General features: G+C 35.9%; 1 protein-coding gene across 1 annotated transcript; it reads left to right on the top strand.

Annotated features, from left to right (window-relative positions):
• Positions 1-1,131: 1,131 nt before the first annotated feature.
• On the top strand, positions 1,132-26,607 carry C5 (complement C5). The gene is made up of 41 exons (XM_061352482.1): positions 1,132-1,277; positions 2,230-2,422; positions 3,274-3,436; positions 4,039-4,109; positions 4,687-4,778; positions 5,748-5,830; positions 6,176-6,266; positions 6,580-6,685; positions 7,418-7,544; positions 7,883-7,998; positions 8,224-8,424; positions 8,996-9,199; positions 9,673-9,882; positions 10,062-10,211; positions 10,768-10,897; positions 11,204-11,269; positions 11,861-12,061; positions 12,691-12,781; positions 13,200-13,276; positions 13,905-14,044; positions 14,728-14,949; positions 15,491-15,551; positions 16,086-16,175; positions 16,445-16,657; positions 16,807-16,882; positions 17,732-17,891; positions 18,316-18,411; positions 18,531-18,702; positions 19,398-19,603; positions 20,357-20,509; positions 20,860-20,922; positions 21,738-21,819; positions 22,463-22,514; positions 22,688-22,790; positions 23,522-23,596; positions 23,691-23,796; positions 23,987-24,073; positions 24,442-24,531; positions 25,076-25,159; positions 25,972-26,110; positions 26,386-26,607. The coding sequence occupies exons 1-41, from the start codon at positions 1,213-1,215 to the stop codon at positions 26,513-26,515; spliced, it is 5,037 nt and encodes a 1,678-aa protein (XP_061208466.1). The 5' UTR covers positions 1,132-1,212; the 3' UTR covers positions 26,516-26,607.

Below are 26,607 nucleotides of genomic sequence, written 5' to 3'. Positions count from 1 at the left end.
TACTGAGGAACGCTGGGTGTAGCATTAGAAATGCATACTATGTTTGACTGTGGTAATGCAGTAGGGTTAAATTGCAGCCATTTCCACAGAGATCCTTAAATATATCTCTTCTAATAGTTTTGGGCTGTGTTAGTTTGGAATCTATGCGACTAGCTGAAATGTAGGCTTGAAATTCAGTATCCTGTGTCTAAAAAGTAGGGAAGGAGCATAATTAAAAATGCTATTTCAGAGTATTTTTAGACTTTTTAAGTGTTTTCTGATGTTCCTGTTCATTGCTCATTATTGCTCACATGCCACCCGTGTAAACTTGCTGTTTGAATTCTCATTGGTATTTAGGAATAGTTACTTGCAGTATTTTTAATCATCTAAAGCACCATACATCTTATAGGAGTTTATTCTGTCTATTGTTACTTCCTTTCTAGTTTATTCTGTCTATTGAGAAGCCCAAATTGGCCTTTCTGGAATGAATATTGATCTGAAATAGTTTTGTAAATGGCCTTCCCGTAACGGTTGGCTGCAGTATTTGTTTAAGCCTTGCACAACTTTAGTTTAACTTTACCTGAGTGTGCCTGTTGAGGGCCTATGGTTAGATATCAGCCATGCAAAGGTTTTGTTACCAATGGGTTCTTTTGCAAATGTTGTTGAAATTAGTACATGTAGGTGTATTGTGGCCTCATGTTTTCATATTGGGGTTGATCTCTTTACTTACGGAAGTCCTCAGGAAGCTGGAGTAACGAGGATTACAAGTGGCTAAAAGAAATTGGCAAGTAAAAACTTGAATCTTGTGGTCTAAATTTAACAGCACGTCGTGTTTGATACAATTAAAATGCCCTTTTTTTCCTTCAGATGCAAACTTTAAGTCACTTTGTTTTAAATAAAATTGTTTCCTAAAGGACTAACAAAATCTAATTTTTTGTTTGTTGCGTTTTGGTTTTTTTTTTATACTTCTGAAAATTATTTCTTGTAAGTTATGTATCAAACAGAGAGAGATAGGGTTGACACAGGATTGCTCTGAACAGATTCAGAAGTTGAAATCCTAGGTTTAGCTGTTCTGGCTTGGCAGAAGGCGATGACATTCAGTAAACCATGATCTGCAATTAATTATTAACTGTGAGTGAAACACATTGGTGGCATTTCTGTTGATCCAGAGCAGAAGCCAAACACAGTTCAGTCCAGAATCACTAGCGTCTATGGTTTGCTGCCATAGACACTATGATGGTCTTAATATATTTTTTTGTTTTGCTGTTTTCTGGAACAACTTTAAGCCAAGAGAAAACGTAAGTAAAGCAAATACAGAACTTACTAGGAAATGTTACTTGGTTGTTGTCTGCTATTTTAGGTAAATAGAGAATTTTAAGTACAGCCAGTACAAAAGGCACTTTCCAAATTGATGCATTTTCACAAGCAAAATTTTCACTAGTGTGCATGGTAGAAAAAGGGCTGATGCTTCTGGAATTACTGTATTTGCTGCCAAAGAAAGAGGTAGAGTCATTACCTGCTACAAGGTAAACATGCAAAAAACTTAAGCAATAAAGCTGGTGCTCTTTAGCTTTTCTGTAGTGCCTGAAGGCACTTTGCTACAGGTTTGATGAAAGCTCTTACCTAAATGTGTAATTTACAATTGAACTTGGCAATACTTTTTTGATTCTTACCTGCTAACAGTGGTATATAGACAGCAGCCAACCCAAGTGCTTTTGGCATTTCAGAAGAAGATGCACTTCATATTATTTTAGATGCATTATGTGTTAAGGTACTAAAACCTGGCTTGTACTTTTGTGGAATGATGCACACTTCAGTTTATAAAGCACCGAGGAAATTAAAGCAGTCCTGAAAGTATTTAGTCACATTTATCTTTACTGTAAGTTCCCCATTCATTTCAGTAAGAACTTTACTAATGGGAAAGCTATACAAGTGTACTGTTTGGAAGATTAGTGCTTCAGGGTTTAATTTGGCAAAAGGAGTAATTATTTCCATGAAAATAGCTTTTAGCAGACATGCTTTTGTGCGTTTGCAGAATCAAATCCATAAATATTATTCTAGCTAAGCTGTTATTTATTAATGTTACATTGCAGTTTTCATAACAATTATTTTGGCTGGGGCTCTGCTGTTTTTAAGTAATGTCTCATAATAACTTAACCTGATTGCTTTACCAATGTGTACATAAGTGAATTACAAACAGAAGTAAGAAATCCATTACTCTTTTTTAATTGGTTTCTATTCCATATGCAGGTATGTCCTTACAGCACCAAAGATCTTCCGAGCTGGGGCATCTGAGAAAGTTGTAGTTCAAGCTTTTGGTTATGAAAAAGAATTTCCGGTCAATATTGCCATAAAAAGCTTTCCAGATAAACTTGCTGTTTATTCTTCTGGCCATGTTTCTTTAACTCCAGCCAACAAATTCCAAGCTGCTGTAACTTTAACAGTAAGGAATTCAGACTTTTCTTGCAGTGTTTTTATTTTCACAGTTATAAGTGATTCTAGTAAGTTTTCAGTTGTTTAATTTGCAAAGGAAAGCCCTGATATCTCAGTTTGCCATATGTACATAATTTCATTTTAGTTTGTCTGAAATTGAAATTTATATTGGATAGAACTAGTGTAAAGGAATGTAACCAAAGTTAAACATATAATCAAACTATTTTAGAACTGTTATCATAGTTACATAAAAGTTAAAAGGGTGAGAATGGAGAAGTGTTGAATGTTTACAAGATATGTCAACTGAATGTTCAGAGTAAGCCACAGTGGTGACTAAACCCAAGTTCAAAACTTGACTGTCAGTAAAAAGCTCCAAAGGGGCCCAGATTTTAACGTAACATTTGTTTGAAGCCAAGAGTGCAGAAAGCTTGAAAGCTGACGATCAAGAAGGTTTTACTTGGGGTGATGGCTCCCAGGAGGTGCTTCTCACCCAGTTTTCAGCCAAAATAGGTATTTCACCAAACTGCCAACCGTAACTGTATTGTGGCTGAGATGCATCGTGTGTGCACATCTGGTAATTTATATTCTCATAACTTCGTAACTGGGCTCTGCACTTTGTTGTTTTAGTTCTGGACATAAATAAAATGGTAAATTTCAAAATACTTGTTTGTACTTCAGATCATCATCTGTGATATAACCAAGAATAAACCCCTGTGAATGTTGATAATTTTATTCAATGATAACAAAGAGCAAAATAGTAACTGCTATTCAGATAACTCTTCTCAACAAGAAATTCTACAGGAAAAAATACTTGAAAAATATGTAAATATTCTTTTAAAATCTTTATTTCATCTCCCCCAGCTTCAACCAACAGATTTGCCAAGGACAGAGAATTCGGTCAATTATATGTATTTGGAAGCTGTTTCTCCACATTTTACAAGATCAAAAAAAATTCCTGTTTCCTATGAGAATGGATTTCTTTTTATTCATACAGACAAACCAGTTTATACTCCTGATCAGTCAGGTAAATAATGCTTATTTCTCTTGGCTGTTACTTCATTTCTTAAAGTCTGTTGACTTTGCCAAGGAATTAGGATTTAAATGTTCTGTAGGTTCTTGGTTATGTTGTGTTGCCATCAGCTGCTATTTAATTTTTTAATCAGCAGAGTAATATTTTAAACCATTTGATCATACTGTAGAAATGGCCCAGTTCTCCCAGTATCCTCTCAGCCCTTACTCTCTGCACCATAAATGACTAACCAATGGCACAAAGTCTGAAAGATTTTCCTGGGAATATGTTAAAAATATTTATAGAAAAATAATGACAGAATCATTTGTTTCATGGAGATTGAGCTCTTTTCTTACCAAAGTGATGTGCTAAGATTGTGATGGTAAAAAATTATATTGCACTGCAGTGATTAAATGTGAAAGAGGAGTGGTGCAGGGTCTCTTCTTGCTAGCATGAACAGAAACTGTTTGGACACCATATTAACAAAATGTAAGAGCATTCTATAAATATTATAAACTTAATTAGTATGGGTGAAAGATTGAGGTTTGAGGTTTTTGTTTCTTTTTTTCATCACTGTAATAGTATGACTTTGAGATTTATTGTAATAATTCTTACAGTGAAAGTCAGGGTTTACTCTCTGAATGAAGAACTGCAGCCAGCTCGGCGAGAAACTGTCCTAACTTTTGTGGTAAGTTGTAACTGAATTTAATATCAATATTCTGAAGATGTAGTTAGATGGCAAACCAGTATTGCAATATAACTATTAGGTGGTTTTGCAGGTAGCCAGTTTTATTTTAAAAGAGTTAAAACTTGACTTTGCACAGTTGGATAGAAGTTTTCAAGTCCCAGATCTGAGGTTGTTACAGAATGGAAAAAAAAAAAAAGAATTTTCTGGGGAAAAGATTTTTGAGGGAATTCTAGTAATATATGGTTTTCATACTGTGCTTTATTTCATTTAAGATATAAAATAATCAGTATACTGTATTTTTTTAGCCTTTAACAATAGGCTTGTTATTACATTAACTTTTTAGCAATTTTAAGCATTTTTTTAGTAACAGCTTTTAATTGTTGGAACCACAGTAAAATGTTTTACCAGAATTTCAGTCTGAGTTCTTCCTAAAAACATTTGTGTTTTCATGCTGTGAAGTGGGCAAAACTCTTAGAAAAATTACAACCTTTTCAGGCTCTCCCTGAAATCACAGAATGAAGCTTTTCCCCTTTGATAAGAATGGTAATTGCTGATTCTTTCCTGTTACTCTTTAAAGGACCCTGAAGGAGTAAAAGTGGATATTATAGAAGAAGAAGATTTTACTGGAATAGTTTCTTTTCCTGACTTCAAGATTCCTCCTAATCCTAAGTACATTTACTTAATGCTTTTGGAGAATTATTAACAGCCTTTTCTGAAAGACTGACAGCCTCTTTTGCTTGATACAGAGTGTGCATGACGTGAAACTTGGATATTTCTGACATTTCACATAGTGTGTGACCATGTTATAAATAAGGAACCAAATATGACTAAGTATTCTCCTTTCCAGTTGATTTCCAAAGCCAAGTGGGAAGCTTACTCTCAGCTTTTTCAAATACATATATATAACCAAAGAACTGATAATTAGTCATACCCTCTTGCCTTGATTTTGTTATCAGGGAAAAAGACTGCATTTTTCACTTACATTGAGCAAACTTCGCTATGACACAAAACTGGCAGAGATTAAATGGATGTAGTATATGAATTAAGGCAAACAGAATCAGGTTGAATGTTAAGTTAGGGGAGATAAACACATTCAGATATCCTCTGCCCACTGAAGTTCTGTGGGTTTAAGTAAAGCAATTTGAAATGAAGCAAATGCCTCTTGAGTGCTTCTAGAAGCAAAGAATAATCATCCAAATTATGGTACATCAGGTACGTGATACATACTAATCCTGCTCACTACATCGAAACTTACTTGTAGCCACAAGCATGCATTTGTTTGGCCTCAGGAGTGGTAATTGGCAAGTGAAAGAAGCTAGCAAATAGTGTCTCAGTGACCCTGGTTATATTTATAGTCTTCAAAATGTGTCTCTGCTTGTAATCAAAATGTTCTGACGATAGTCCTAAATAATGGCATATTCTTTTCCAATTTCTTTCAATGCTTTAAAGTAAATTTCAAAGAATTATAAAAATAGCAGAGCAGAATTTTCTCAAAGTAGGCACTGAACATATGCAAAAACTTGGTGCAGAATCTTCATATCTAAATAACTATTAACATGAAATATTGTTAAGTAGTAATATTATTTTTGTCTTAGACATTAATTTTAATCTAAAAAAATGTTTATTTTCATTTTGTAGGTATGGAATTTGGAAGATTGAAGCCAAGTATAAGAAGGATTTTGTAACGTCTGCCGTTGCAAAATTTGAAGTTAAGGAATATGGTAAGGTTTGCCCATGTCAAGTGATAGCGTCAGTTCAAGCTAAGCAGTCATACTGGTGTAAGGCTGCCTTAATACAACCTGTCTCTAAAGAGAGATATTCTTTAGTGTGCTGTATCATCTCAATGTATTTGCAGTGATGTAGGATGTAGACCAGGGCAACTGCAGATAACTTAGGCCTTTAGAACTTGGGCTTCATTGTGGATAAGCTCACAGATGTATTTATAATTCAGATCACTTTAAATTGATGTGATTGTTTGATGGCTGTACAAAAATGTCTTTCTGAGTGCTTCTGGCTTTATGTATAAAACCACAGCTAAGTGGCTTTCTTTTCTACCCAATTTTCAGCAATGCCAAGCTTTTCCATCGTCATAGAGCCAGAAAGTAACTTCATTAGTTCTGATAAATTTGAGAACTTCAGGATTCTTGTGAAAGCCAGGTAAGGAAATTGGGCTTTGATTTCTAAACATGTGTGTATGTCTCTTTTACCTGAAGAGTGGTTCAGCTGTGCCCAGAGGTCTTCTCTTTTACTTTGTCAAGAAGTCCTGTCATCACAATCCTTTCTGCTCTGTAAAAGAGCTCAGGGGCCCCTTCTAAAATTCTTAGAGCAATTATTTTTCAACAGACACTTTTAAAGCTAAGCAGACATTTGTTTTCTGTCTCTTGCCTAGAGTATTGCTCTTCTTCAAAAACAAATGCTTTGTTGCAGCCATTAAAGTAAGCTAAAAGCATTTCTGTTGTTTTGTTCTCAGCTATTTTTATAATAAAAAGCTTACAAGTGCTGATGTTTTTCTTCGGTTTGGAATAATTGAAGAAACTGGAAAAAGAATGATGCCTCGTGCCATGCATGTAACTACGGTAAGAAGAAGGAAGTCTGGTTTGCGTAGATTTCATGTGCTTAGTTCAGGACTGATCTAATTCCATCAAAGTTTTCCTATTAAATTTTATGAGAATGGCTCCAAGCTCCTGGTTTACATCAATAGCTATTCTGTGTGAACTTTATGTAATGCTGTTGTTGGGGTCACAGAAATGCACTTCAGAATGAACCTCAGAGACAGCATCTGAGACAGTGTAATTTCAGTCTTGTTTAATTACTCACTTGTGCAAGCTGTGTGGTTGAAATGTCTATGAAATCACTTTTATGCTCTCAGAGTATTTTGTAGGAAAAAATCTGTATTATTTCATAATAAATGAAAGAAATCTAATGGAGCCAAACAGATCAAAATTATATTGATATATTATGGAGACTTCACCACCACTTATCCCTCCATTATTCAGTCTGGCCTTTTTGATTTAGGCATTGAAGAATGACAAAACACATTATCGTTCCTCACGTAGTGAAGCTTTCTCTGTGTTACTCCAACCTCTTGTTGGGTCTGCATGCAGACTTTGCAATACGTGCCAAATGGTTGATTAATTATCAATCATTTTAGGGAATAAAGAATTCTTCTTCATTAAAACATCTCCACCTTTGATTTTCTCTGAAAATAGTCAATGAACAGAAACATGTTGAAGTTAGGATTTGTATATTCTGTATCTATGTCATTTCAAAATTACTGACTATAAATCAATGAATTATTTAATTTCCAGATTGAAAATGGCATTGCTGAGATCAATTTTAACTGTAAGAAAGCAGTGAGTTTTATAGGGATTCACAGTCTAGAAGAATTGGATGGGTCATATTTATATATTGTGGCATCAGTGTTGGAGTCTGCAGGTAAGCTGCTTTATAACTGATTTTTTTTCTTGGTAACATCTCTACAAATGTAAACAGAGCTAGAAAAGAAAATGATATGGATAACTTTCCCAGGGTCAGACTTTCCTTAGTGTTCAGAATTCCTTCTTCCAAAACCCAGAAAGAACAGCCCATCTGTCACTGTAACAATGTTAGGGATTAAATGGTACTGTTTTTCTGCTGTTAGTTTCATTGCAATGTGAGGGGCTCACTCTTTAGAGGAAAGGACTTCACTGTAATGGACAGGTTGTGCTGACCTTTGAAGGCAAGTGGGGAAAACAGAGGCTGTGGTTACTGAAAAGGGCATAATATTTTGTTAGGTGGCCTCAGCGGTGAAGCAGAATTTTCTGGAGTCAGATTTGCTGTGTCTCCTTACAAACTGAGTTTGGTGGCTACTCCTCTCTTTGTGAAGCCTGGACTTCCATTCTTCATTAAGGTTAGTTAACATAAGCAGAATTGTTGCACATTACACCATAAACCCCATAATGCAGAAGCCTTATTCATACTTTTTTGTATGTTTCTGTAGTTCTTAACATTAATTTCCATTAATCTTTTACATCTTTTTAACTTGCTATTGTAGAAGAAGCTTAGCAGCTTGAAAGTTTTCTCCTTGCAAAATGCCACCACTGATATAAGGAATGCTCTGTTTTCTGGTGAACAGGTGCAGGTGAAAGATACAGCAGATAACTCTGTTGGGAAAGTGCCTGTAACTGTCACTGCAAAATCCATTAGTGAGCAAATGGGTGAGACTGAGTTGATACCAGAGGGCTCAGAATCTGGGAGAAGGAGAACAAGCTTGAATGATGGAACTGCTTTGTTTGTTGTCAATATCCCATCTGATAGCAAAGTATTAGAGTTTCAAGTGAGTTAAATCATTAATTCATTTATTTGAGGGTTTAATTCTGTACTTTTGTGAATGTGCAACACAAATGGGGAGATTTTACACTAGCAAGAATTTATAAACTTAGAGACTATTATGAATAATCAGTTATGAAATGCAAGTGCAACATTACTTACCTATTGAAGTATTTATTAAATTATTCTGAAACAGAATACCCTAATTTGTCACATGTCTTTTTCATAATAATTAAGTGATTATTTAATATTTCAATTTAGATTTGTTGTGCAAAATCTCTGAGAGTGCTTCCCTCACTATGTAGGGAGACATATGATTAACCTTTTCTGCTCTATTTATGTGTATATCTGCTTCTAAGCTAACATTTTATGTCTGACTTGATATTTATGGATTATTTTATTAATGCAAATATGAATCTTCAGTTGGTTTTTATTAATTGCTTTAAAAAATGTTGCAGAATGCTTTTAATATTGTAACTATTTGTTAAGTATAATTCTGTACTTAAGCTATTCAGAAGTCAGGACACATGGGGGTTTTTATACTAAAAACATTTCCAGACATCTTATTATTTTTTCAGGTAAAAACTGCAGATGCACATCTTTCAGATGAAAACCAAGCAAGTAAAACCTATGAAGCAAAAGCTTATTCATCATTAAGTCGGAGTTATCTATATATTGACTGGGCTTCCAACCACAAAACGCTAGAAGTAGGGGATGTAATAAATATTAATGTATATCCACATAGTCAATATAGTCATAGAATACAGCACTACAGCTATTTGGTAAGTAACGTATGTTTCCACATAAAATGGTGAATTGTGATTTAATATGTGGTGGTGGATGAAGAACCTCAGCAGTCAGAAGTATCCTCACCATAGAATATATGCAGCTTAGACAACTGCTCCTTCCCTGTACAGTCTGCCAGTCTTAAAGCAGAAAATTAAGTCTCATGTTTAAATTTCCATGAAGTTTCCATTGCTTTGAATTCTCATCTGACATATAGTGGGATTGAGAGTAAGTAGTCCCAACCTCAAGAGCTGATTCGGGAGCTGAAATACAGGGGAAGAGAGAGATGTGCAGAGGCAGTATTTCTTAGGGGATGACGGAGAGTTACCTTCCCTTGAACTAGGCCCACTGGTCCCAGATGCATTTTTATGTGTGTTGTATTATATCTGATTGCAGATTGTTGTTACATGGAAGAACCATTTTAAATATAAAATTGACCTTTTTATTCTCCATATTTTTTCTGTTACAGATCACATCAAAAGGGAAGATAGTAAACTTTGGAACTCAGAAAAGAATTAAGGATTTGGAGTATGAACATTTGACTTTTCAGATAACCCAAGAAATGGTTCCTTCAGCACGTCTTATTGTTTACTACATAGTCATGGGAGAACAAACTGCTGAGTTAGTAGCTGATTCAGTTTGGCTGAATGTGGAACAGAAATGTGGGAATAGTCTTGATGTGAGTAGCAAAATAGGCACTAAAACTTGTGGGTGTGCATTCATTTTATGGTTAGATTTGAACTTGGATTTGCAAAAGTTCTGTAACAGTTCCTTGATTTATTGAAGTGTCTGCCTTCAGATGGATCTGTTTTGGAACAACGTGCTTTTAAATTACAAATATTTGTTTTAAATTTCTAGATCAAGCTGCAGTCAAGCAAAGAGATCCTGAATCCAGCAGAAGTTGTATCGCTTAATATGAAAACACAATTCAATTCCTTTGTTGCTTTGTCATCTGTTGACAAGGCAATATATGGAGTCACAGGAAGAGGAAAGAGAGCAATGGAAAAAGTTAAGTAGTAGCCGAAAAAGAAAAGCTGCTCTTTGTTTCATGCTCATTCTGATAGCTATCATGTTATGCATTCAGAAAGCCTGAAAATAGGTGGAAAAGCAATTCACTCCAGAATAAAAGTTGTTGGTTTAAACAGTGCAAAGTTATAAACAGAATTAATTTACAATATTTTGATTCCTATTAAAAATAAATTGCAGTTTTCAAGACAGATCTGACCTGTCTCATTGGAACCCTGCATACTTGGCCAAAACCACGTTGCAGTGTTAGAGAGCTCCTTGATCAAGGAGGCTTGGAGACTACACTCTCCTAAATTCTTCCTATAATCTCTTCAGGTTATATTTTTAAGGCATACTGTTAGAACGGTAAGGAAAATGCTATTATTGGGGGTTAATGGGTTTTTCAGTGCTTGAATTAGCTCAAATACTGCTAAGTAGTATTCTCCAGTGTTTCGAGAGCAGGTCTGCCAGACTGAATTGGCCTTTCTGCAAGTCTAACTCATTCGTCATACAATATATTCCATGTTTTAGTTAGCTGCTGATGTGTTTTTTCCCTCAGATAATGCTACAGTTGGAAAAGAGTGACCTTGGGTGTGGTGCTGGAGGAGGACGGAACAATGTTGATGTCTTCCGAATGGCTGGGCTTACATTTTTAACCAATACAAATGCTGAAGATTCAAATGAAGCAGGTATATCGCTTTGTTTTAAGCATTAAATTGTGGAGTCCTGTTCTGAGATACTCTATTGTGACTCTCGGTTATCCTGTTGAAAATTAAATTAATAGGGAATGCATATACTAATGATTCGTGAGGGCGGAAAACATTATGACTTGTGAATCAGTTACTTTAATTGGAATGAAAGTACTTTTATTTAATTAAAATAGTAAACAGAAAGTCTCCCAAATTTGGCATGTGATTTTATGGAATTATTTTGAAGTGGACTCTGCTGTTACAAGAAGGTCATGTCTTGTACATGTTTGCTTGTTTTTTGAACAGATGACACTTGCAATGAAGTTTTAAGAACCAAACGGTCTGACTTCAAGGAGAAGATACTCAAAGAAGGTGTTGGAAAAAATATTTTAAAGTATATAATTATGAATAAAAAATCACATCCATTAGAAATCAAGAATTTGAGTGTTTGCTTATGACTTGTAATTATTGTTATTAATGTATTGTAGTTGAGAGGGACTGACAAATATGGAAGATGACCTTAGAGAGGACCCAGTTTGTAAAGCCTCTGACCCATATACTGAATTTGAAGTAAGCAGATTTAAGTATACATTGAAAACACAGCAAATGTTTAAGGTCTTCTTTTTCTGGACAGAGGTAGCCTGAGAGCTCACAGTACAACTTGTAGCAACTTTTCCCAGTGACCACGTACCAGGGACCAACTCTTACCAGAAGAACCTGTGACTCTTAAATCTTAAAATGTAATACAACTCTTCTTATCTACTTTATATTTTAAATTCAGAATAGTAGTGATTAAATGTATGTCACTGGTTTTTAAAAAATGGCAAGCTTAACTTCATCCTCAAATTTGGCCTTCGCTGAAATTCTTCAGTTTTGAAAAATACCTTTAGTATAATGAGTTAAGATGTATTTGGGAATAAAAACTTCATCTCACAGAGGAGACTTATTTTATTCTTATTTCAGTATCCAAATATGGACATCCAGAAATCCGGAAGTGCTGCATGGCTGGAGTCAGAGCCTATCCAGTCACTGAGACCTGCAGTGACAGAGCTCAGCGAATTCGGAGTAACCAGAAGTGCATCTCTGCATTCAAAGATTGCTGTGAATTTGCAAACAGGCTGCGGGATGAAGAGCCTAATAAGCTTCTGATACTGGCCAGAATGCGTAAGTACAAGAGCTTTAGCTGTCCTGTGGACATGTAGTGAACCACTTTGAGCAGAAATGGGTAAATACAGAGTTGACAGCTCTGTTAATGTATGAACCAGTCACTATTACCTGTCAGAGTTATTCCAGAAAGCATATTACCAGTCTCCAAGGAACTTGCGTATATACTTCTGAAGAGGACTGGAGGGAAGTTCTGTAGTCTGTTAAGAGCTGTATTCTATTCATCCTCTTTTAAAACAAGTGGAAGTGCTGTAAGAAAGCATCCTTGGCTGTGAAGGCAACTTTCATACAAAATTTTTACCGATGCCCACACTAGCCAATGAGTAACAACCCAGGAAAGATCCGTGGCGCTGTGAAATTTCTTGTCTCCCATTGTCTCCCTGTAATTGCTTGATAACAAGTTAATCTGTCTGGACAGGTATCTCTGTGGGTAAATAGATGAGGTGCAATTAACACACACTTTTAGGGTATTCAGATACATTTTTTTTCTAGTATCAGGAGTAACCTAAGGTAAATAAGTTACAGTTATTTCTTGTTCTCACAGGAGAAAAATAAATTATTTTGAAGCTTTTGGTCATTGGCAGGTGTTTTGCTTAGGGTTTTTTACTTGCTTTATGTATGTGCTTCAGATTTTGAGACTTTCTTGGAACTGGATGAGGCAGAAGTTCGTAGCTACTTTCCTGAAAGCTGGTTATGGGAAGTCCACCAAGTTTCCTCAAGGTACTACTCTTCTCAAATCTATTATCAACACTTGACTTAGTAATCATTTTTATAGGAAGAACATGCTAAACTTAAGGTAAGCTAAGGAACCTTAGTTTTACCTAAGATGTGTGCTAAAACACAGTTTTACACAAACTCTTCCTGCCAGTTTCCCTCTGTGCAGGATGTGCTGGCTGGTGCCCAGATTGTTGAGTCCCTTTTCCTTTCACTTTCAACCTTGCTTAAACACCAGCTTCTGTCAAGTCAGCTAAAACCAAGTTTATTCAAAGAAAAATCTGCAAGTCGTATGCCCTGGTATCTTGTCTGGCCTAAGTGTTTCTCAGATGGAGGAATTGCTCTGGGTATACTGTATGCTTTAGTTAGGTGTTAGCAGGTGGCTATTGATATAGTGAAAGTGTGCTAATGCTTCTGAACACAGGTCAAAGACTCTTTCTGTCACCTTGCCTGATTCACTAACTACCTGGGAAGTACAAGGTGTTGGCATTTCTGATAAAGGTAAGTACTGCATCAAAGTAGACTGTAGCTAAGAAATTAGGGTGTTTTTCCATTTGGAGTTTGCAGAACATCTCACTGTAGTTGACATATATATTCTAAAATGTTCATTTTCTGGTTGATAAACAGGCAAGGAAAGAATCAAAACATGTATTTTAGAGAAAGGAAATGACTTTGTTTCTTGTTATGCGTGTAAGTGGCTGGGAAAACAAAACCTATAATTGTGCTCAACAGTCACCCATAATAAATGACTAAGGAATATGAGAACAAATAGTGAGTGACTGGTGCAACTTTAACGTGTCCTGCTCTCAATAGCTCAGGGACTTGAGGGGAAAAAGAAACAAATTTTCCAACATATGTGGTAGCACAAATAGTAAATTTTTCACTTTGAGAAAAAAAGGAGAAGAAGCCCAAAGAACTGGCATGTCAGCCAGTATGTGTGAGAAGTGGGAGACAGCAAATTGGAGCAGGAAGCAAGAGCCTGGTCACTTGTTAAAGGCTTGGACAATTTCATAGTACATATTGAAAAGTAAGTCACCAGTAAAGGTGACAAGTATGGGAAGACCTTTTCAAACTTGTTTATCACAAAGATGGGTCACATAACTTGCATTTATGTTTTTAATTTTCTTAGGTATATGTGTTGCTGCACCCCTGGAAGTGCAAGTGGTAAAAGATATCTTCCTGAGTGTTTATGTTCCTTATTCTGTGGTGCGAGGAGAGCAAATTGAGTTAAAAGGATCAGTTTATAACCACAGAGATTCTGCAATTAAGGTAATTTGTGGTCTTAATGAGCTCTACAAAAAGAGTAACATAATAAACTGAAACCTCATTTCCCCTGGGAGTATCCAGTATAAACAGATCCTTGGATTGGATTTCTCTACTCCTTCAGTTAGTGTTATGTGTGCTTTATGTAACTGTGTAACAGTGAAACCTAATCATTAGTAGTTTTATTTCCAGCTACTTCACGGATTACAATGTTGTCATGCTCTTGTCTTACAGCTTTGCCTCAGGAAAATTAAAATACTTTGGTTTTTTTCTATTCCAATTGTTTGGTCACAGTGTCAAAGAGTGATGGGTTTTTTGAATAACCTGCTCCAGAGCTTGCAGATTACATTGGCTGGGGATTCAATGTAAAAAGGACTATTTTAAAGGAAATACATGAAACAGAAGTGCAAAATTAATACTGAAAAAAAATTGAGGAAGGTGTGCAGAGGTGTCTGCATGAAGCAGGTGTGTGCCTGAGGCCTTGTGTATGGGTTCCCTGGTGTTCCTAATGAACATTTGTTAGTGTGTCTCTAGTGCAAGTAATAGGAATTGTAAAGGTAGCAACACTTGCTCACTGTAAACAGAAAAGTACTGACAGAATGCTCATTATAGTATTTAGTGGCTTTAATATTTCTCTGGTGTTGTACCTGTCACAGAGGTGAAACATTTAAAATCTTTAAACATTTCAGTTCTGTGTTAAAATATCAGCTGGAAATGGAATCTGCTCCTTTGGAGATTCTGCACCTACTGGATTGAGAATGCATGGTTGTAACCTTAAGAATCTAGATGGTGGTTCTTCATCCCCAGTTACATTCAGAATACTTCCTTTGGAATTAGGTCTTCACACTATCAACTTTACGTTGCTGACAGCCAGGAACAGTGAAATTGTGGTTAAAACTTTACGTGTAATGGTAAGGAAAAAAACAATGTTTGTAGTGGTTTTGAATTTCATATTGATTTAGTCACAAGAAATAAAAATGTCTTAAATCGGTATGTAAATATTGATTTTATTTTAATATTATCAGAATCAACAATATTATATTGAATTTGCTGAGATGTATGCAGTGGAAAAATGCATGACAGTGTTTGAGTATACACATTTTTAAACTTTGATTATAAGAATTGTCAGATTATAAATAGATTATAACTTAGTAAGCAGGGAAAATACTGTGTTCTAAATGATTTGTTTTGTGTTTTCAAGTGCTTAAGCATGCTTCATTGAAAGACACATTTTTGTAATGTTATACTTTCCTAAGATTTTATTTATATCTTTTGCTAAATTTTCTCAGTAATTTTGGGAGATGGAACATGAGCTTAAATGTACATAGAATAGACACAGAACGGTAACATAAAACTCGACTACAGAGGAGTTTTAAACAGTTGTTTCAGCTAACATATTTAATTAAGTACCAGCGTTTTCACTTTCTACTTCTTTCCCCTGAATGATTTCAGCCAGAAGGTGTTAAGAAAGAACTTCATTCAGGTTTCACTTTGGACCCACAGGGTGTTTATGGTAAGAGAATTGATCACATATGTCTTTACTTTGTGTATCTGTTCATGGGGTTTGATTCATGATGACCAAGTTTTCTGTAATGTGAAAAAATTGGCATTTCTCTGTCCTGAAATCCTCTCCATATGTCCCTTCTAAGGACTTCCTGTCTTTTCATTGACTAACAGATCTATCTCAAAACAGCCAGTCTTTCAAAAACATACTTGATTCATTTCTTAAAGGAACCTTTATATGTATCTTTTACTGTGATAGACCATTAAGCTTTTCTCAGTGTGCTTGGAAACCAGTTAGCAGGTGCTTTCTTAATGGAAATAGAATATGTCCTCATTAACCAGAAATGAATCTGAAATCACAAAGTTTAGGTCCAGATCAGTTGGTTTTTGGTTTGGTTTGTTATTTGTTTTTTAATTAGCAAAAAAAGCAAAAGAAAGATTGAAGTGTTTGCACTCAGTTGTAACCCTAAAATCTGGCCATTATGGCTGCATCATCTACTGGTTTAGACTGTGCAGTTTGACATACCTACAATTTCAATTCTAGGCTCAATCAAGAGACGACAAGAATTTCGATACAAAATCCCACTAAACCTGGTCCCCAAAACAAAAATTGATAGAAGTGTCAGTGTAAAAGGTAAATGGAATTGAAACCTGTATCCTGTTGCATATGTACTTCATGTATGTATGTTCTTTTTCTCCTATTTATATTCCTTTGTTTAAATTTATCTGAATTTATTCCTAGGTTCTTTTGAGAACATGTTTGACAAAGCATAAGCATCTTTTGTGCAGAATTTTGAATACTTCCTATAGAAAGATTGCTTATAAGTATCAGTCAGATTCTGTCCTTCAATTCACTTTCATGATCTCTCATTTAAATAAACCTTGGGTTTTTTCTTTCCACAGGGCATTTCATGGGTGAAGCAATTGCCACAGTCCTCAGTCCTAGTGGTCTCAGTGTTCTGGCTAATCTGCCAAAGGGCAGTGCAGAAGCAGAGTTGATGAGTATTGCCCCAGTATTTTATGTGTTTCACTACTTGGAAGAGTCAAATAACTGGCATTTACTGGGTCCTGAAACCTTAACTTCAAGAACTCAAATGAGGAGGAAGATGAAAGAAGGTAGAAAAATATAGTTGCTTCTCTTGCTTCAGAGTTGTAGAGGTGCATAAACTTTGCTGAGTGAGAAAGATAATATGCCTGAGTGAGCAAATAAGATTTTGATGTAAACCTCTTCTCATAGCTTACTTTCTGCCTAATATATCCCTTAGGAATTGTGAGCATATTGTCATTCAGGAATTCTGACTTCTCATACAGCATGTGGAAGAATGGGCAAGCTAGCACATGGTGAGTTAAAAAGGTCTTTTGATGAGAAAAGGCTTGTTTCACTGCTTTGCTTTCATACTATCACTATTTTTTAGACACTGATATTTCTAGTAAGCATGAGAGGTGAGCTTGATCTAAATGGTGCTTGAATAGTATCTGCGTATTCTATCCTGAACTTGCTAAATCTCTTTTTTTTTATGTCCATAATTCACACCATTACAACCAAGCTGGGACAATAGTTAGGAGCAGACATACCCTAAATAATTTGCAGGATTTTGCTCAGTTCTAAAACCTCTTCTTTGGGCTTGGAGTTCTACAAAACATCTTGGGTCCTTGCAGAAGTCAAGCTCAGGCAAAGTTTGTACCCCATGTTTGCAGAAGGAAAGCAAAGTACAGGGATGTGAGCAAGGACAAGATAAACATACCTCTTGTTCACACAAATAGGATCTTTAAAGGCTATCAAGAAAGAGGAACTACTGTTTAGGGGAAACAGAATCTGCCTTTGAAAATTAGGCAAAATACATGGTCACTGTCTTACCTTTCAGAGTGGCAAATGCAGTTCGCTTATAAAAAGGAACACTCTTCAAAGACGTCTTCCTTAAGTTTTGTCTGTATGGAAAAAGTAATCTTTTGGTGATGTCAGGAGTTCAGAGCCTGAAACATAGACATTGATCCTACTTTAAAATAGATTATTAGTGATTATTGTTCATTTGTTAAGTTGAATTTAAAGTTCATCTGCAATATTTCTTTGAACTGTGGCAGCGTGTAACATAGCTGAATCATAACCAGCACAAACGTGTGTCTAACTTCTGGGAGTGTGGTAGAATCTGCTGATCAAAACAAATACGATCTGTTTGATTTCCTTGGCAGGTTGACAGCTTTTGCTCTAAGGATTCTTGGACAAGTTAATCAATATGTAAATCTTGATCAGATTTCTGTTTGTAATTCCCTTCTGTGGTTGATTGATAACTGTCAAATGCCAGATGGGTCATTCAGTGAATTTTCAGATTACCAACCAGTGAAACTCCAGGTAAGAAACCCAAACGTTTTTTGTGTGTATGCCGTAAAAGCTGAAGTCCCCAGGAGGTAATGTGTGTTTTAGCAATGCAAGATGTTTTAGGCTGCGCTTCACCAGAACAACAATTCCAGACAATCTTGCAAACCTTTGTTTTCCCATTAAAAGTTGCTGCTTGCCACTTGTTAATACTAAAAAAACATAAATTGTTGATTTTACAATATAATAGTCCTGGCTTGCAATAATTTTATATATGTTGGTTTCTTTTTTTATAAATAAGCTATTACCTGCAGAAAAGTCAATATATTTTCAGGCTAAACCAAGCTGATATTTCTTACAGGAATGTCTGTTTGTCTCCTTACCTAAAGTGGAAAAAGTTTTACTTATTGAAATTAACTGTTGTTTCTATTTAATTATATTTCCATATTTGATTTTGCAGGGTACCTTACCTAGAGAAGCTAAAGAGAAATCTTTATATCTCACAGCATTTTCTGTTATTGGAATTGTGAAGTCAATTCAAATATGTCCTACTCAGGTAAGTAATACTTTTATTTCTGCCAGTGGTCATATTCTGGGATTCCGGTTTCTTTATTTTTTATTTAACACTTGTTCAAAGTCTGATAGCTGTAAGCTATGGCCTCTTCATCTTTTCAGAAAATCCACGATGCTAAAAATAAAGCAGGAGATTATTTGCTGAAGAACGTGCAGTCTGCTCAGAGCCCTTTCACTATGGCGATAACCTCGTACGCTTTAGCTCTTGTGGATTTGAACCACCAAGCTGCACGAGCGGCCTTCTCTGCACTGAAGAAGGAAGCATCTGTCATAGGTACAATGAAATTCTCTCAGGCTGTACTGTATTTGGCTCTTAAGCTGTTCTTTTAGTATTGATAAATGCTGTAATGTGATGGCACTACTTGGAGAGTGAATTTCAGTGACACTTGCTTTGGCATAAGTGACATTTCAGTCTTTTGTGGCCTAGTGTTTTTGCCAGATTCAGTCCTGCTTTCAGCTTTTCAACAGTATTATTTCATTCCCTGTTGTACCACACTTGTTCTATCCATAGCCTTTCCTTGTATTCAGGTGTCTGTAGTGGATTACTTTTGTTTGCCTCCTCAACCTTCTGAGCCCCCTCTTTTCCTTGACTGAGAGTGGAATTTGTAGTCTCTTGTGAATGGGACTTGAGCTGTTCTCTCAGCAAGCAGTGATTCCTACTGGAATAGAAAGGATTTGAAAGTTGGAAGTGGCTAAAAAAAAAGACAATCTGTGTTCCATTTGTTTGGCCACTCTGTCACTGGTCAGGATGAGCAATATTTGGATGTTTTGCATCAGGTCTGCTTATCATCATTTTCTAGTATAAACATCAGACTTACTAGTGTAGGAGAAGTATATCTTCATCTCCTGTTAAAGGCAGTGATTTCCTCCTTTTCCCCTTTACCCAAGTAAGCAGAGCTTCAGCTTGTGTAGTGTGGAGAGAACTGTAGCTGTGTTTCAGATTAAAACCTTCCTGTTATACTGTTGTAGGTGACCCTCCTATTTACCGGTTTTGGAAGGATACTCTCAAATCAGTAGACCAGCACACTCCCAGCTCTGTTACTGCACAAATGGTTGAAACCACAGCATATGCCTTGCTCACTACTTTGCTAAGAGGGGACAAAAACTATGCTGATCCAGTCATCAAATGGTTGTCTGAAGAACAAAGATATGGTGGAGGATTCTATTCAACTCAGGTGAGCTTTTATATATTTTGTTCTTGTTCTTCAAGTCCCAAAATCCAGCATGTCTTAAAAGGGTAATATTGAATGACCATGTTCATAACCCAAGTGTCCTCTGTGTGGGACACTGACGCTGTCACATTGATAGTCTTTGGGAAATATGACTTCTTCTCATGAAGTCTGTTGTAAGTAGTAATTTGCAAGCCGATTCCACTGACTTCAGATCTGCTGAATGAAAAGAATCACAGGAGGAAAACTTTTCCCAAGGTTTTTATAAAACAGAATATTTCATTTCATGACTTGATTGTCCTTGTGTTCCACAAAAATGCAACACAGTGTAAGAAAGTATGATTTTTTCATTGTAAAAACTGTGTTAGTGTGCATGAATAGACTATAAAGTTCAAGTGTGAGCTGCCTGATCTCCAGTGCCCTATCAACTAGTGGTATTCTCTAGAATATTCAAGTCATGCAACCTCCCTTTCTTAAATCTATTAAAAAATCTGTGAAGAAGCCGATGAGTGCTGTGTTCTATTGCTCTTTGCTTGCTGCCTTTTTGGGACATGTCTGCATTACTTTAAATTGCACAAATATGTCTGTAAGTATGGTGTTAAACATGTTACCACCATGTTAAGGGTACTGCTGAGACACTGCTAAGCTGTTGGTGACCATTATTTAGAATCACTTAAATGCCAGAAAATAAATGGCTTTAATACATTTTTACTTCTTTTTAATTTCTGGAATTAATTCTTTATAACTGATTTCTGGCAGGACACAATTAATGCCCTCGAGGCCTTGACTGAATATTCACTTCTTATCAAACGGCTTAATTTGGACATGAATGTTAAGGTAGCATATAAAAACCATGGAGAACTCACTGTGTTTAAACTGACAGAAGATAACTTTGTGGGAAGAACTATGACCGTGAGTAAATGGTATCGCTTGCAAAATTAAAGCAGAATTCTTAACTTCTTAAATAATTATTTGAATGTTGAAATTGCTACTAAATTAGCTTTTTCTTTTAACAAACTAGTGATGATTTGGTATAACAAATGTTTAGGGACTCATCTGTTTAGTTTAATGCATTTGACTACCCATTTACATTATCTCTGCTTATTCCTCTGTATTGTTTTCATAGAATCTCTTTGTAGCATAAAACCCTAGTATGTATTTCAAATGTAGAAAAGACAAGCAGATTATGTGACCTGAATTGTTGCTAATACTTCTATCTTTATCCTTAACTTACAGCTTTGTGTTTAACATCCATCCTTTAGGTACCTCTGGATGATGACATATATGTAAGCACTGGCAGCAGTACTGGCGTAGCTACAGTCAATGTGAGAATGCAACCAAGCTTCTTATATGGAATCTCTGCTTTGTACTATCAGCACTGAATAAGAAACTGAGCTTTCTCCTAAACTCTTCCATGTGTTGTCCTTACCCTTAGACTGAAGTGTTGGATGTGATTACACCTATATTTTAGATTTATTATGAGCTATGTATGACTTATGCCTAATGAGAGAGAAGTTGTGAAGTTTCTTCCTTTTCCTTGTAAGGTTTCTGTTCCATAAATCTTAGCAGATGATCAACTTAGTTTTCATGCTTATCAGTTGTTACTGTCCTGCTTGGACAACTAAACAGGGAAGACCTAAATTAGTGATCAGCTTTGAGAAATTGCTCAATTCTCTGTTATTCTGGTGTTTACTCTTAGTTCATTGAGCAATGTCGCTGAAAAACTGTTTTCCTTCAATATTTAAAGGCATGCTTTTTGTGTGCCTAAACATTAAGCTCTTGTCATGATATATTTTCTTTGTATCTTTCATAACCTCTTCTAACATCAAACTTACATCTGAACAGAACATATTCCTGTGAACTAGTGTTTATATTCATAAATGCCAGGAGTCATTTGCATAATATTTTTAGTCCTGTAAATAAGACCACATGAGTGGTGTGGTTTTGCTCAAGAATTCCTCATTTCTTTCTGTGCTGGTAATTTGTTTACTGTGCTTTGCATCCATCAGACCTCCTCATGCCACACAGACTTGTTTTTACTGGTCTTATGTTCTTCATATTGTAAGTGTTCACAGCTTTATGCCGGTTTTGAGGACTGTTTACTGCTTCTGTTTTGTCTAATTTATTTGTATGTCTGTAGGTGAGGACAGTATATAACACAATCGGGACTTCTGAAGAGTCATGTAACTTTGAATTGAAGATTGTTCCAAAGAGAGATGATGGTAAAGGATTAATGTGGTTTTAAATATTACTGCTCAGGTCAGTGCAAGGGAGGGAGGAAAAAGCCTCTCACTGTCTTGAACAAAGTGTTTCTAATTAAGAATGAAACCAATAAATTCTGCCACTTTCTAAATGCAAAATCAGAAAAGAAATTGTCAGGAGCCTTTTTAGCCCTTCTTAAAAATATTGCCTTTCTGTGCATAGAATCTATTTTTAATATGTTTGTTAGGTACATTTTTACTCATTTATGGAAGAGTTCTTGCAGCTGGGGGAGTGAGGAACACAAACTTTTAGCAGAGGAAAGAAATAAGATGGGGGATCTTACAGTGAATTCTACAAGGCACTGAGAGTTCTAGTCCAGTTACAACAGAGTGTATAATCACATTCAGAGGTTTTGCCATGAAGTAGTTTAATAAGGTAAGCACACATTAAATTACATTAAACCTTAAAGCTGTCATTTCACCTGAATTATAAAAGAAGTGTAATGTTACTTGTTTGTGGATAGGCAATGAGTTTCCATAAGAACAGCCAACAAAACAATTTAAATCATTATCTTTCAATTATGACAATGCTTTATGAGAATTTTAGACTGCTGCTTCTGAAGGGTTATAAAATTACTTATTTAACTCTACTTGCTATGAAAAGGTTACAGAAGAGAAGAAGGTGAGCCACTGGGGCGCTTAGAGGCTTGTGCAAAGTAAGTACAGTTGAGGGGATGGGTGGGGGGTTGGGTTTTTTCCTTTCCCCAGTGACTGAGCCAATGCTGTGGTCTAAATATTGATAGAATTTTCCTTAGGTTTTCCTGGGATTACATTTGAAGTTTTCTTTTTAATTTCAGTTTTGTTTAATATCAGTTTTAATCTATTTTAGGTACAGGCCTGGTGTGAGAGAGCCGCAGTCAGGGTCTGCTCATGCTGTGATGGACATAGGTTTGGTTAGTGGATTGGAAGCAAATACAGATGACTTAAATACTGTAAGTATTAGAGAGCATTTTTCTTTTATGGACTTCTTTTGACAGATGTATTTGCTGTTCATCTTTTTTCTGTTAGAGTAGCAGTGCAGATGGATGTCATTATATCCCCATTGCTTCTAAACACTTCCAGTACTAATGAGAATAATCTACTTATGTCTAGATGGATTTTTGATTGAGTCAGAAGCTAGGCCTGTAGTTAAAGTTTGACATCTGGGCTACCTCTGTTGTTAGAAAGGAGCAGATAGAGAATGGTCGTTGCCTCTGTTAGGGCAGTGTGGCAACCCCTGGAGGTGCTGTACCTGCTAATTGCAAAGGGAATGCTGTTGGTATACACACCTAAGTGTAAGCTGGCTAAGCTTTAATTGAATCTTCACTGTAATGCTGGTGTTCATCCAGCTCCTATTGACAAGCATGGATGTTTTGGTTAAAAGCAATTAGAGTTACACTTACAGGATTGAAATAGGATGTTATACACATACTCAAGTGTTCTTTTAAGGACAGTTAGCTCTTTAATCCTTTTTTACCTTCATGTAATGAGTGAAAGGATAATTTCCTTAAAAGAAAATGAAAAAAACAAGTGAGAGTATGAGCATTATAAAGAGATGACTCTTAAAATAAGGGTTTTTTACACCTCAGAATTATGTTAAAGCTACTGACTGCAAAACCTTTGAGATCATCTAAAAAAGTTAAACTTGTTGTAAAACACTTTTCTCTGTTTTTCTCCCCTACAGCTTGCAAGTGGCGTTGATCAGTTGATAGCAGATTATGAGATAAAAGATGGACATGTTATTCTGCAGATAGACTCTGTATGTTACCCTTTTTATAACTGTAAGCACTACCTTAACTCTTTGGAATAATTTTGTTTTGTTTAGAACTCTTTAATTTGTGTCTTTCAAATAGGTACCAGCTAATAATTTTCTCTGTGTTGGGTTCCGAATAAGTGAGCTTTTCCAGGTTGGAATGCTAAATCCTGCCACATTCACTGTGTATGAATATCATGCACCAGGTATGTGTTCCATGCCTTCAAATTCATGTTTAACTTTTATTCCTCCTTAAAGACTCATTTTTCCTCCTTCAACAGCTTTTTAATCTTTGCTAGTTTAAGCTTGGGTAACTTATGGCTCACCAAGTTTCAGTTCTGATTCTTGGACTTTGGTTTTCTGTAGGTATTTATTATTTCTTTTTGGATCTTCTAGATAAAAGGTGCACTATATTTTATAACCCCTATGGAAATGAAAAACTTGTGAGACTCTGTGAAGGAGATGAATGCAAGTGCATGGAAGGTAAACTTTTTTAAGGTGTTTTTCTGTTTCATTTGATGAGAAAGTGCAGTGTAGTGCTTTGGACAAAACCACACTAAACACAAGGAAAAAAGCCCTATAACAAGAACATAAGCTGTTGTCCTTTACAAATCTTACATTAGCAAAAAACCTAAGTGTGCAGTGTGATCATGGATGTCTGACTGGACTAAGCTCAGGTGATTGAGGGGGCTATTTGGATTTTAAATACTAATTTTGCAGCATGCAATCCCATAATTTTGGTGTTTCTGTTACAGTAGATTATCTCAAACAGGTAGAGAGATTTGTGGTGTTTTATGTGAGGGCATGTGGTCACATTGTCTTAACACTGGCTTTTTTCTTTCTCAATGTAGCTGAGTGTAGTAAAGTACAAGACAGACTAGATCGGTCTATAACCGCTGATACCAGGAGAGAAGCTGCATGCCAGAAGGATATTGCATATGGTAATATTTGAATTGTCATTACTTATTTCACATGCTCTGACTGAAATGTTTACTTGTTTATTACTGCTGCAGAAGATTTTGTTTCAGATAGGTCTTTAATGATTAAAATTCAGTAGGCTAGACTGTGGTGTAGAGTGTATGAAGGTGACATAGGAGCAGAGAAGAGGAAGTGTTGCCCATGCCCTCTGCTGAATAGAAGTCACATAAACCAGGGTTAGCACGACAGTGAGCCTGTTCTGATGAGTTCTGCTAATAAGCACCATGTTTCTCTTTCTTGGGACTGTTCTAAGGTGAGCATCTGGCTTTGGGGTCAGAGGAAGTTTGTCAGGCATCAGATGAGAGCCTGGGTTGAGCTTCCATCAGATTAAAGCATGGGTAGAACTCATTAATGTTTCTTAGCCTACAATGTATAGCTATAGCCACTGTTTTCCCAGAAATCAGTATTGTAAAGGGACATTATATTCTCCATCTGAACATGTGTAAGACATTCAGTGTATGTTGCAAGAACAAGAAATAACAAAGTTTATTTCGTGTTGTTCTGCAGTTTATAAAGTGAACATTTTATCTCGCAGTGAAGAGGGTTATTTTGTAAAGTATTCTGCAACTCTGCTGGATCTCTATAAAAGAGGTGAGTATGCAGTTCTTAATCCATTTAACAGTTTATTTAGAGTAAAAGCTGTTTGGTTGAGACCACTGAATCAGCTGACAAAAATCAGCAGCCAAACCTGCTTGTTTCGTGAGAGGAGAAAACTGCACTCTTAAATACAGCCTTTGAGAATTCTTTTGAGCCCTGAGAAGTCAAGTCTTTGGTGGTTTTAAACAGCTTTTCTATATTAGATCTGTTGTTAACAGTCCCAACCTGTAATCAGTGAAATGTCTTTTATGTGACAAAACAAGGTGAACATATTCCATAATCAGTTAATAAGGTTGTGAGCAGTTGTGTAAATCTCATTCATTTCACAGAATGCCCCCTCTTTCTGTATATACAATGATCAAAGTGAGGTAGTGTGCAAGGGTATGCCATACCTGAATTTATCTCAGGTTTTGTAGGTTGGGCATGTTTCTGCTTCTGGGAGAAGAGACTTTAGAGTGTTCTTGGGCACTTACTGTCTCACCCTTGGGAGAGGTGGCTGCTCGTAGGTCTGTGGAACTAAACCTGATATTCACTCAGTTTTCCTCTGAGCACCCAACATGTGCTTAGAATTAATATAAAACCATTTAATGTGCATGAGGCTTATTTACCATTCAGATTTAATTTTTCAAAGCTTTTACAAGAAGGTTGTTTTATAACATCAGATTTTGCTGTTATACAGCTAGTGGCAAACAGATCCCTTGGCTATTCTGTACTGTAGAACATTCTGATGGTTTCTGGCTAATTTACGAGTTAGTTAGCTGAAATTCTCTCTGTGATATTTTTCAATTCTTGACATTCTACTCCAGGGCAGGCTTTTGCTCAGAAAAACAATGAAATAACCTTTGTTAAAAAGAAGACCTGTACAGATGTTGAGTTGAGCCCAGGAAAGCAGTATTTGATCATGGGAAAAGAAGCCTTGAAGATAAGTGTTGGTTACAGTTTCAAGTAAGTAATTTACCACCAGAATACACAGAGATTTAATCTTTAAGTGTGCTGTGAAGTGGCAAGTGTTTGTATGTAATAATTCTTATATAATATAGAATTGATTTAATTTTTTACATGTTAGTTCAACCAATAGTTACACAATGTATTTTCAGATGTGTACATTGAAAGCAGGATTATGAACACAAAGCAAGTAATTTCATATTGTAATTATTCCTTTTTGATGTTTTCCTCCCCAAATCTTAGCAGCAAATGATCATTTCCTGATCTCTTCTTAGATTCCAGTACCCTTTGGACTCCAGCACTTGGATTGAGTGGTGGCCTTCAACTACAGCATGTACATTTTGTCAGGAGTTTTTGAATACAATGGAAGATTTTGCTGAAGATCTCATGATCACTGGCTGCTGATTTACTGGTGGAATTTTGTATTAAAAGATCAAATCTCATATATATCTATATATATATATCTATATATATATATCTCCTCATCTGTTCAGTAA

The sequence above is a fragment of the Neopsephotus bourkii genome, unplaced genomic scaffold (genome assembly GCF_033783945.1).
Source record: "Neopsephotus bourkii isolate Nb327-2 ecotype Australia unplaced genomic scaffold, CSIRO-AGI_Nbou_v1 NB_659, whole genome shotgun sequence".
Classification (NCBI taxonomy): domain Eukaryota; kingdom Metazoa; phylum Chordata; class Aves; order Psittaciformes; family Psittacidae; genus Neopsephotus; species Neopsephotus bourkii.
The sequence above is the reverse complement of the archived record's forward strand: the minus strand, read 5'-3'. Positions and strand labels throughout refer to the sequence as shown.